We start from the raw sequence: 13,091 nt of genomic DNA on the forward strand, positions 1-13,091 counted from the left end.
TCATGTTATTTATTTGTAAATTCTGTCCTACTTTATTTTTTGTAGAAAATGGTCTGTGACATTGTCATACCAAGTGGGAGTCTTTTCTAAAAGAGACTTTTCTAGTTTCCTCTCAATACCCAGCAGAGCAAGGTTGCTTAAATAATTTTGGGCCATTATGATGTGGTTGTACTATTTGACTCGTTTTAACACTAGAATCCCTGAAGTGTATGAAAAAACTCGTAATCCTGAGCCAACCTCTTGCATCCAAACAATGCCATCTTTCCCCTTTACGCCTGATGCAGCTGCGTTGTTCTTATGTGTGAGTGGATGTTTCTTGCGGGGCAGGCTTCTGTTTTCCTTCTCCGGTGTAGAACCCTCATCCTCAGCTGAGTTCACCTCTGTTATAGCACGTCTTTATTTGAAAACAAGTGTCAGATCGGGGGGAGTGTGAATGCGACTGAGAGAATAAAACTAAAAAGAAAAAACAAACACTAACCTTTACAAGTATGCATGTTTTTATTGTATAATAGTAACAATAAGAGCAGCTCACGACTCAAAACAATACTTCTGGGAAGTAGCCGGACTCTAACCCACAATCTCTTGATTATGAGTCAGCAATTGGGTGTCAGCATTGTGCCCTAACCTGATTTGTTTTCTTCAGTTATATCTTTGAATAAAAGTGCACTTGTGTTGTTATACGTGTACCTTTTGTGAAAGTGTTTATTTGATATTTGGTCTTCAGTCTTCACACAGTATATATACACTTCATGTCTACATTTTGTCGTTAGTACGATAACATGAAAAGGTTTGTGTTTTAGATATGTGTTCAACATTTCTTGCATTTCCTGTCATCACACATTTACATAGATCGTTGTAGACACGTAACACACATGAAATGCATGTGTTCCAAATAACGATGTATTATTTACCCTTTACCATTCCAGGCACCTCACACCCAGATGAAGAAGAGCCTTGAGCTGGGAGAACTTTTTCCCCGAGTTGAGCTGTGGTGGTGGGGGGTATGGAATAGCAGGCTACTTGCTGCTTGTGGTGAGCGACACATTTACAAAACAAAAGATGCTAATGGAGAGGTGCAATGGAATTTAAGGTGGCCTGGGATTACGAGTTTTTTTGTAGGCTTCAGGGATTCTAGTGTTAAGCAGGAGAAGCTCCTCTTTACACATGATGATGGAACTCCAATTGTTGCCACTAAAGACAATAACTTGTATAGCTGAGACGTTGCACTATCCAACTCCATGTCTTTAAAAAACACCAAGAAATCACACAGCTTATCCCTGACTGGATAGACCCCAGCCCCCATGATTTAGTTTGAAATAAATGAACAAACTTTACTAAACAGAAGCAAGTAGCAAACTCAAGAATGCTATATTTATGTTTTTATTTACAGTAGGATATTTACAAATGAAAATAGTGGTCTATATCACTAGCAAATAACAGACTATGAGCAGCAGCATCACTTGCCAAAAATTCATATGGGACTGAACTTGAAATGCTCCAATGACAAAATGGTGTCAATCAAAAAGAGGTCCAGCCACTTTGACAGCTCCTCCAATAATCATGCATCAGCCCAGTGTCTTGGCCAGCCCACTGCCTCATTTACTCCAAAGACACTGATGTTCTCTGGAAGTGACGTTTTGAAGCATTTGTCCAATAAATGTCTAGATTTGCTGCACTGAAAACAAAACTTATTCTGAACAGTCATCAAAGTTCAGTGGAGGCTGCACTTCAGTGGGTTTTAATGAATCGTGCTGCCATGGGAATGTATGAGAAAAAAAATCACATTAGACAACCTGCAAGAAATTATTGCTGATTTTGAATGAACACATTCTAGCACGGTCTTTGTAATAGTAATGTAAAAACAACAATACATATTAGACAAAATTTTTGTGACATTTAAGAGGATGGGGAGCTTTTCATGTAGTCTTAGAACAGTCGCCTCTGGTCACTGGCCCCTCACCATTCGCTCTGTACAGTCATGGTTTAAAGATGAGTATTTACGCATGTGGTACAGTATTCATTGCAAAGCTTTTATGAATTATAAGAAAAGTTGTAGTACTAATATTACACTTACAGGTTCACCCTGGATAATGAGGAACCTCGCTAAATCAGGGCGTGGATAATTGGGGTTCTTATTTTTTCTTTTTAACAGTTTCAGATTTTCCCCTTCCCCCTTGTGTTTACATGGTTATATTTTTTGTATTATTTGTAATTTTGCCTCAGTCCCTTCCTTCACTAATTTGCAGTTAGAGTCTTCAGGATTGACCCAATCAGCTTGCTGGTCTCCTTGGTTTTGTGTTGTTCAACTCCCCCTTTTGTGCTTACGTCTCTCCTGTTGGTTTTGTATGTTGTATTGCTCTTTTACCATTTTCATTTGGATTTCAGAATTTAGACTTTGTGGCTCTTGTTCTTAGATTTTTCTCCACATTTAGCAGATTGGTTTTGGTAATTATTTGATTTTCTATTATTTGATCTGATTTTAAATCTCTTTAATACTCTTTTGTTTTGAGGTGCTTTTATTTGTACCTTGTTCATCTGAAAATGCCTTGTTTATTTTTGTTTTTTTTTATCGTTTCCCTTTTTTATAAAGTAACATAAATAGAAATGTGTTCTTTCTTTCGGCCAGGGCTTTGGATGTTCCCCTGTTCCTTTTTAAGGCCTTTTTTGTGTTTTATAAGCCTCAAGCCTTTGGGTATTAAAGAAATATTCCACCCAAAAATAATATTTGTTTTGTATGTTACTTACACAATGTAATTTATAGTGGTGGTCAAGAAAAATGTAATCTCGTGTTTTCATGGATAAAGGATATCATAACATTTTTAATTGAACAGGACTCTATAGTGACTAGCACTATACAAGGGTACCAAATGATGAGATATATCCATCCATCCATCCATTTTCCAACCCGCTGAATCCGAACACAGGGTCACGGGGGTCTGCTGGAGCCAATCCCAGCCAACACAGGGCACAAGGCAGGAACCAATCCTGGGCAGGGTGCCAACCCACCGCAGGACACACACCCACACACCAAGCACACACTAGGGCCAATTTAGAATCGCCAATCCACCTAACCTGCATGTCTTTGGAATGCGGGAGGAAACCGGAGCGCCCGGAGGAAACCCACGCAGACACGGGGAGAACATGCAAACTCCACGCAGGGAGGACCCGGGAATCGAACCCAGGTCCCCAGATCTCCCAACTGCGAGGCAGCAGCGCTACCCACTGCACCACCGTGCCGCCGATGAGATATATGTCCTTGGAAAAAAAGTAAAATATCTTACATTTCCCATGTTGCTTCATCCACATGTCAATTATCCAGTTGCTTACTCAAAACATACAAATACATGTTTTTTTTGCTACAAAATTGTTGAAAAGATATTTTCAGATTAAACAAAGCAAATCATTAACAAGAACCTAAAATGTTTATCGTAGTCACTTTTTGGATTGAAGGCCCACCTCTCCTCCTCATTTTTTGGTTAAGAGTCCTGTCCTCAATTCAAAAAGTGACTCCCATAAGTCATTCCAGATCTATCCTGCAGAGACAGAATAAGTACTATTTTCTGCTATCTTTCCAATTTATCAATGGCCTTCTTGCTTATTTTTTCACTTGTCTCCACAGGTCAATTCTGCTTTACAGCTACTGTTGCCATTCAACCGGCTCCTGGGTCCCCACTGGACACTACCTCCCTGGATCCAAGCAGCAGGGTAAATATTTGGTGATATATAAGGGACACATGGCAACCACATTGAGTTAATTTCCTTCTTGTTTGTATGAAAGCTTGTTTGTATGAAAGTATGAACTATGACACTGAAGCACAGAAGTCAGGAAATATGGAACACACAAGTGGTGTGAGACGTCATTATAACAGATCTATAAATGTTCACTGATGTGCTGGTTTATTAGGGTGACAACCTTATTAGCCACACCTTCCTTGATGACATTACATGGTATAAATAAAGACAAAGGGATACTGCACTTGCGCATAATGTGAGCAACGCAACCTGAATGACATTAGAACATTAGAACAATCTGGATGAGAACAGGCCATTCAGCCCAACAAAGCTCGCCAGTCCTATCCACTTATTTCTTCTAAAAAATATCAAGTCGAGTTTTGAAAGTCCCTAAAGTCTTACTGTCTACCACACTATTTGATAGCTTATTCCAAGTGTCTTAACATTCTTTGTGTAAAGGAAAACTTCCTAATGTTTGTGTGAAATTTACCCTTAACAAGTTTTCAACTGTGTCCCCGTGTTCTTGATGAACTCATTTTAAAATAACAGTCTTGATCCACTGTGCTAATTCCCTTCAGAATTTTAAACACATCAGTCATGTCACCTCTTAATCTTCTTTTGTTTTAACTGAAATGTTCTACACTGAAGTTCAACTCTGAATGTATTACATTGGAAGTGCACAATGTGGTAAATAAAGTAGGGCACAAAACCCATCAAACAGGAGCACATAGAACGAGGCACAGAAGAACACAGCCTATGCATATTGTGTTGTTCTCAGGTGGTCCCTGAAATACGTATGAGCAGAGAAATATAACCTGGTGTGATACATCCCGATTAGAGTTTTATGAGGCAGTGGATAAGCCTGCCCCAGAGAAAGACATACTGTACGTTAACATCATTGCTGACCAGATACCTTTTTAAGACCAAGTACTTAGCATATGAAGGGTGACATTATAACACAGCTTAACTTGCATTTCTTTAAGATAAGGGAAGTAATTTCAGGCAATGAAGACAAAGAGAGGGTTTACAAGTTCCACACATACAGGGACTGGGCTAGAAATCAAGTCCACATCCCTGATGTGGCAACAGCAATAACAACTGCACAAATATGTCATCACCAGATCCATCTCTTGTAATAATCACTGCTTATCACCTGGGAAAAAAGCAGCACAGGAAAGATTTTGCTTAAAAGGTTACCCAAAGCAAACAAGTCCCAGTACACAATCTAGAGCAAAAATCCAAAAGTCTCAGGAATACCAAAAGAAAAGAAATACTCCCTAATATCCCTAGTACTACAGATATACAAGACACCGAAATGTATCGCTACTGCATGGAACTGAAGACCCGGTGGAAGAAACTGGCACACATGGACAGCAACATCTTCTTCTTAACAAAATGCAAAAAGGAAAATCTTATCCCGAAAGGCATCATGATAAGGAATCCAACCATTCACACTTATAATACTCGGTTTGCAGAGCAACTTTGTTTTAGGACATCTGCAAGGATAAGAAACCACTTAATCCAAATTTTCTACAACATCAAGAAGAACACGCAAAGAGAGATCCAAGACCTCATCCTGCTCCTTGGAAATGACAGGCAGGAGATGGTAAAGGAGCTCCATCGCTATTACAAAAGACTCCAGAAACTCCTTATTGTCAACAAAAAGAAAAAGCTGCATAGACTACGAGAGAAAGCTGGACACTTCATAGCAAAAAACAAAGAGCAACAGACCTGCATTGTTAATCTCTCCTCATACACACCAAATGAAGCAGAGATGTCGGTACTTACAAAGGGACTCTCATATTGTCCTGCAAAGCCCATTGACAACATCAGACTCTGCAGTGATATGGAACAATTCTTCAGAAAACTCAGACTAAAAGAATTTTTCAACAAGAAAGAAAACAGTAACACACAGGAACCAACAACAAGCAGTTACAACAACCCCACCAATAAATCCACATGGACACCAGAAGCTGGCAGAAACTCTACCCTGGATAATTATATAGACTGCTTCCGACAGAGAGTGAAAACAGGAATCTTAAACAGTCAATAAAATCAGATAGAAAACATTACTGGGGATGAGCGGAGAGCCATACATTCACTAAGGGAAAATACAGAAATCATTATGAAACCAGCAGACAAAGGGTGTGCTTTAGTCATCATGAACACATCAGATTATATACAGGAGGCACAAAGATAATTGTCCAATACTATACATTATTACAAACTGCAAGAAGACCCAACAGATCTCTACAAAAAGGAACTAAAAAAATAGTAGCTTTCCTCTTGACATCAGGGATCATGTAAACAGTTTAATTCCTGAGAACCCCAAAATGGGTTACTTCTACATGCTTCCAAAAATCCACAAAGAAGGGAACCCAGGAAGGCCTATAATCTCAGGAATTGGCTCCCTTACAGAAAATATTTCAGGTTGGGTGGAGCACATCCTTATATCCCTCACCCGTAATACAAGCAGCTACATCCAGAACACCACTGACTTCTTAAAAAAACTCTGCTTTAGGCCCCTTACCTGAGGGAACCTTACTGGCCACAATGGATGTTGAGGCACTTTACACAAACATCCCCCATGATGATGGCATATTGGCATGTGAAATGTATCTCAAACAACATGATTTACCCACAAAGTCAGTAATAGAAATGATAAAATTCACTCTGACACATAATCTATTCTCTTTTGGACAAGCTTGCTACTTGCAACAAATGGGGACTGCAATGGGCTGTCGATTTGCACCTCACTATGCAAACCTATTTATGGCAAAATTGGAGGAAGATTTCATGTTAATGTGCATCGTAAAACCAATGTTGTATCTCCGTTACATAGATGACATCTTCATAATCTGGACTGCCAGTGAGAAGGACCTCCTCCATTTTCATAATGAATATAATTGTTTTCACCCCAACATAAAGCTGAAGCTGAATTACTCAAAAACAGAAGTCAGCTTCCTTAACACCACCGTTCAACTGAAAGACAACACCCTTGTAACTTCTGTTTTTCACAAACCGACAGACAGACGGACCTACCTGAAAAGTGATAGCTTCCACCCCAAGCATATAAGGCGCTCCATTATTTTCAGCCAAGCAATACGGTACAATCGTATTTGCTCAGACCCGACAGACCGGGATCAACAACTGCAGGAGCTCAGACAAGATTTCATCAAACAAGGTTACACCCCCAAAACAACAGACACTCAAATAAGAAGAGCTACTGTACTGCCATACCCAGAGACAACCTTCTGAAATATAAAAACAAAGACAACAAGAACCGCATCTCCCTTGTTGTCACCTACAACCCACATCTTGAAACACTTCGAAAAATTATAAAAGAACTTCAGCCAATGCTAAACAATGACCAAACACTGAAAAATGTATTTCCTGAACCTCCCCTCCTGGCATACAGACAACCACCAAACCTTCAACAACTAAATGTCCGAAGCTCCCTAAGTGAACCAACAGAAAATGGCACATCTCCATGCTTACAGAAAAGATACAAAACATGTACCCACATCTATGATACAGACCGTATAGTTATACCACACTGCTGACTTGAACATCACATAAAGGGATCATTTTCCTGCAGATCATCTAATGTAGTCTACCTAATTTTCTGCATGAAATGTCCTGACACTGCACTCTATGTGGGAGAAACTGGACAAACACTCCGCCAGAAAATGAATTTACACAGGTTCCACATTAAACGTGGCAACAGAGATGTTCCTGTAGCGGCCCACTTCAACAGCCATGGACACTGTGAGAAGGACTTTAAGGTCACAGTGCTTATGGGCAACTTCAGAACACAGCAAGAGAGAAATGAATGGGAAGTTAAACTCATGCTAAAATTTAATACATTACAACATGGATTGAATAGAGATAAGAGTTTTATGGCCAGATATAAGGATTGTTTACATCTCTCAGAATGACAGACAACCTGTCTACAGATCCACATTGTTTTGAAAAAACTCATTACAAACTTCAAAAGACTTTGTTGGACAGTTATCTTATCCAGAGATCTTGACCATACATTGTTCTTCTCTCTCTTGCTAAATTAACCCTAGCCTGAATGAATCTATTAATTTTTTACATTTAAAATTTCTCATTTAAAGATTTACCAATGTTGTTTCTTGTCCTAGAGTGTGTATATAAACATAGGGAACTCCAGCCTGAGTTGCCTCGAAAGCTTGCATATTGTAATCTTTTTAGTTAGTCAATAAAAGGTGTCATTTTGCTTGGCTTTTCTCTACATTCATAATGGCTAACAACGGTACAACACCCTATCCCTACTATCCCCAAATTCAATTATTTACTTCTGAAATTCCCTGTCTGACTCTAAATAACCCAGAGGGAGGTTCCAGCAGCAGTGACATCAGGAAGGTCCCTCCACTTGTGGCACCACCTACAGAACCCATGGAACATTCTCACATTTAAAGTGACAGAGTACCAGTAAAAATAATAAGCAAAATTAGCAGAAAAACAGTTATTAAAACAGTTATTAAACAGGCTCGGACACAAAGCATAAAGAGTTTTTATTCATGGGAATCACTTCTCAGGTAAGCGTTTCCCATGCTACAACCAGAGGTACAGATATATGGCAAGCATCACACAGCAGTTTTTTGCCTTCTCTGTCTCTTGGTCACTGCCTCCTCTGCTCCACTCCGCAAACTTCGTCCTCCTTCCTGCCAACTCTGGCTTGTTGAGCAGTAGCAAGCAGCTGTTCTGATGTTGTAGCTCGGAAGCACTTCCAGATAGTTTGAAAGCCTGACAAAGATGTAGGGCTCTCCAGTCCCTGCAGCACCCCCTGGCAGCATCCATGGAACCCAACAGGGCTGAGTCCAAGAACTTCAGTTCGAATGATGCCCTGTGAAAAACCGTGGTGTTGCCATAACCCAGGAGAGCTGCCATCTAGCAGCCTGAGGGAGACAATGCCTTGTGCATGCTGTCTCCACCTGTCCTTCCATCTTGGGGGCATCCTGGCTGGGAAAGGATGCCAGCCTTCCCTCATAACCTCCATATACCAAATTCTGCTTGTTAAACCTACTCTGATTCTGTCCAAAGTCTAACTCCATTTGTTTGCCAGTCATAGTGCATACAAGTAACAATTTCATTGTACTCTACATGGAATTATATTGACCCAGTGAATATACTAAAAATCGTTTATGTGAATTTCTTGCCTCATCTTGAACAAATTCACATTATCTGTCCACTCACTCACGGTTTCACTTGTGAGTGTGTGATCTGCCTTTCATAGATGTCACAGAATTGCATCGCTACATCACAACATGAGATTGGTAGACTTTGTATTTGACATCAAGCAGGACAAGCCTTTTGTAGATCATCTCTTTAGATTCTCAAGGATTCATTTTTCTATCTCTGTAGCCATTTTTAGAGATCTCTGTTGCTGCCTCAGAAGCCTTGGTCTCTGAGGCTCAGTTGGTGGATTCCAATCTACTCAAGGTGGCAGTGGAAACACTCTATTCAGTCCCTGAAGCCTGGAGCCTGACAGGGCCACAGTTTCATTATGTGGTCAGCATGCTGGTCCCAAGCTCAGCCAAGGTGAGACAGTTGGTTGGCAGCTGCCAACTTCTTCTTCAGCCCTTAAAATTTACACTCATTTTTTTTTCTTCCTGATTTTCTTCTTAGAAAGAACAGCTGGTGGTTTTTGCCGGGGGACTGCTAAAGCCAGGGGGTGAGTGTGAACCAGTGCCCAGGTTGAAAAAGTGGCCAACTACCTCTGGGTCTCATCACATATCCGGATGTTTCATTGGAGAGATGGACGCTGAGGAAGAACATGGAGAATTGAACACACCTAAGGTAGCGGAGTGCTGTGTGTAATCTAACACTCTGTGGTGGCTGCTCAGCTGTAGGCTTTTATAACAGCAAAAACTGGGATCTTTTATGGTTCATGCAAGTTTTATATACCCAAACTTGCATCAGCACATGGCAACTGGAGGTCTCGATGAAAAATCTAAGAAACTGAGAAAGGATGAAGCAGAACATTTGACCAAGAAAATTCTTTTTCCTGAGAGTGTTTTAATTTCAATGCACTTCACAATAAAATGTATAGTATGAGACCTGCTTGCTTTTTGGAGGTGAAGCTCAGTGATGAGGGGCTCAAATGCTTAGGATATTAGCCTCTTTGTGGAACATCCTTGGGTTAACCATTTATGCCATAGCTGGTGGGTGCCCACAATGTGCATCAATGTAATACTTGTTCAAGAGATAAGCATCTTAATGTGGTGTCAGTTATGGTGATATGCAACAGCAACTGTTTTACAATCCACTCTCTGAAGACTACACATTGGAATATTTTCATATGCTGCATTTTTTTTTCTACTCATCAATTTGTGAGAGTAGCATATGATGTATGTTTTATCTTGTGTAGGCTGTGGCTGCCATATTTCTTCCCTGTGCGTTTGTATCTGCTACATGTGTGGTATCCATGCACCTAGTTACATGTTGATAGGATGTACTGTCTTAGGACAAGGAGTTCCGAAGAGAAGCAGAGGTCACCAAAAAGCGAGTCTACTGGGACATAGAAAGACGCTGCTTTATGGAGTCTTCAGCTGTTGGCCGGTAAGCCCCCCTAGATTGTTTGTTTCTTGAGCCACAGCTTTGTGAAGGCAACATGTTGAAAGAAGTGATCTTGCAGATGTTGTGAATATCTTTTCAACAGTTGTGTTTATGTCAGTAAATGTTATTTTCCCTATTAATATTGTTATATTGCTTATGTCATCATGCCACCATTTTGTTGACTGCTTGTTGAATAGTTTGTGTAGGTACTGTAAACTGGACATTTAAGCCAAGGCATAAGACTGCATATGTGCGCAAGAAATCCATTTGACACCACATCATATAAGCAGAACTTTAATGATAAAAGTGAACAGCTGGAGAAGAGATTCTAGACAAGTGATACATTACTGAATGGTGCGAGGACAGGGCAGGAGGGGTGCATTACATGAATCTTGGTGTGTAAGGGTTGATCACACCTCTTAGGGATGAGTGACAAGGAAAACACTTCAAGAAAGGATGAACCCAGGGTTCATGGAGTCAGAACACAGGAGATAGGAGAGACCAAGCAGCAGTCAGGAGTAACTGCTGTGAAATGCAACCATTCCATCAGCAGACACAAAGTGAGCCAGCAGGACAAGTCGAGTGGATGGCAGCAGCCTTTCTGATTGTTTTGATGGTGTGTGGTGTTGATTGTAGAGCACCATTTATTACAGAAGACAAAGTAGCAATAAAGCATTGAAGCTCTCCAACAACCCAGAGTCCCCTTTTGCTTTATTACACTGGCTGTTCCCATACATTACACAAGCCATCTATTCCAACATGACAAAGGGGATGGGTTGAAGATATGAAGGGCTAGTTTGCACCATGCAGCTCTACAGCTATATAGGCATGTGTATAATGACTGTAACCTTATAACACCCTGAGACCAGTGATGTCATATGCATCAACATGCAAGGAGACCTATGGACATCATTAAGACTGCCTTATCCTTTAGTTCCTATTAGAAAAGACAGATTGTGTTATTGCAATTTTTTACCATTGCTAATCAGAGCAATAGCTTGCTCTTATATACTGTATGGTCATTATTGTCACATGTTGAGAGTGCATTCTTACTTGAATGTGCTAATAAACATGCAACGCGTCACCTCTCTCCAGCACCACGGACAGAGAGTGGAACTAACTTACCTCAAAGCTTGTCTTCTTTACCTGAAAAATCTCTGAACACATTTGCCATATCCTAGCAGCAATGAAGTATATGTGGTAATACAGTCTATTATTTTTGACCCTTTAGTAATGGCAATAACAGGAAAAGGCTGTTTCCTTAGCTACCCTAAAATCCACAGAAGTAATCAGCACGAATCCGAATCTGATTTCACCATTAGTCAGAATCTCCTGTTTATAGACACATTCACACAAATATATTGTATATTTTGTAAAATAAGAAGCGGACACAAAAAAAGTCTGGGGCATGAACAGTTGGTGTCTGTTTGGTTGTGTCCGGGCTGAACCTCTCACAATGGCGCCCAATGAGCACCTGCCAGCACTCCCTGGTGTGGTGGAAGTGCCAGCTGTGCACCTGGAAGCACTCCAGGTGTCCCTGGTCTTCTTCCCCCAGAAGTGCTGAGGGCCAGGGTTCCTCTGGCATTTGGGCGCCCCCTGGCGGTGATCATGGGCCCCTATAGGGTTGAGCTTCCAAGCTCCTTTCCCATGGTCCCCATAGCCACAAGGGTGGTCGCCCCCTTGTGGTCTGGAGGAGGCGTAATCCCTCCTCCGGTCCTTCCGGGCGTCCTGGCTGGGTACCGCCCCCAGCCGCTTGCCACACCATGTAGAAATGACAACACTTTTTCTACATGGCCCCCCAATTTCAGGGCACCATAATGTATCTGGAATTTCACTAAGAAGAAAAAAATGCACTAGTGATCTCCATAATCAGAAAGGGACTTGTAGCCCAAGAAAGACCTCCACTGTTGATGACAGAAGGATCCTCACTATGGTAAAGAAAAAGCCACAGATGCCTCTCTGACAGATCAGAAACAGACTTCAGGAGGCAGATGTGGATGTGTCAGAGACGACTATAAGCAGAAGACCTCATGAACAGAAATACAGAGGCCACACTGTAAGTTGTAAACCACTAGTTAGCTACCAAAACAGGATGGCTAGATTATAGTTTGTGAAAAAAGGACTTGTAAGAGCCTGCAGAATTCTGGGAAAAGGTCTTGTGGAAAGATAACACAAAGATGAGCCTGTATGAGAGTGATGACAAAAGCAAAATGTGGAGTCGTACAGGAACTGCCGAAGATCCAAAGCAGAACACCTCACCTGTTATACATGGTGCTGGGGGTGTTATGGCTTGGGCATGTATGGCTGCCACAGACACTGGCACTCTAATCTTCAATGATGATAGAACAGCTGACAGCAGTCACACAATGAATTCTTAGATGTACAGAAACATCTTATCTGCTCAAATTCTAGTAAATGCCTCCAAACTCATTGGACGGCACTTCATCCTCCAACAAGATAACAATCCCAAACATACTAATAAGGCAACATAGAAGTTTTTCAAAGCTAAAAAATGGAAAAATCTTGAATGGCCAAGCTAGTCATTCCATTTAAATCTAATTAAGCAGGCCTTCCATATGCTGAAGAGAAACCTTAAGGGGACAAGCCCCTGAAACAAGCAGGAGCTGAAGATGGCTGCATTAAAGGCTTGGCAGAACATCACCAGAGAAGATCCTCAGAACCTGGTGATGTCTGTGAATTGCAGACTTCAAGCAGTCATTGAATTCAAGGGATACGCAACAAAGTGCTAAATATGACAGCTTTAATATACCTGC

The 13,091-nt window shown here is 41.0% G+C and overlaps 1 protein-coding gene across 1 annotated transcript in view; it reads left to right on the forward strand.

Moving 5' to 3' along the window:
• Positions 1 to 13,091, forward strand: part of cfap70 (cilia and flagella associated protein 70) — a 73,584-nt gene that overhangs the window by 15,350 nt on the left and 45,143 nt on the right. The window contains exons 5-8 of the mRNA XM_051934324.1: positions 3,620 to 3,705; positions 9,124 to 9,300; positions 9,388 to 9,558; positions 10,226 to 10,320. Coding sequence (XP_051790284.1) covers positions 3,620 to 3,705; positions 9,124 to 9,300; positions 9,388 to 9,558; positions 10,226 to 10,320 — 529 coding nt within the window. The remainder of the gene's footprint in view (positions 1 to 3,619; positions 3,706 to 9,123; positions 9,301 to 9,387; positions 9,559 to 10,225; positions 10,321 to 13,091) is intronic.

Source organism: Erpetoichthys calabaricus, chromosome 11, assembly GCF_900747795.2.
Source record: "Erpetoichthys calabaricus chromosome 11, fErpCal1.3, whole genome shotgun sequence".
Lineage (NCBI taxonomy): Eukaryota > Metazoa > Chordata > Cladistia > Polypteriformes > Polypteridae > Erpetoichthys > Erpetoichthys calabaricus.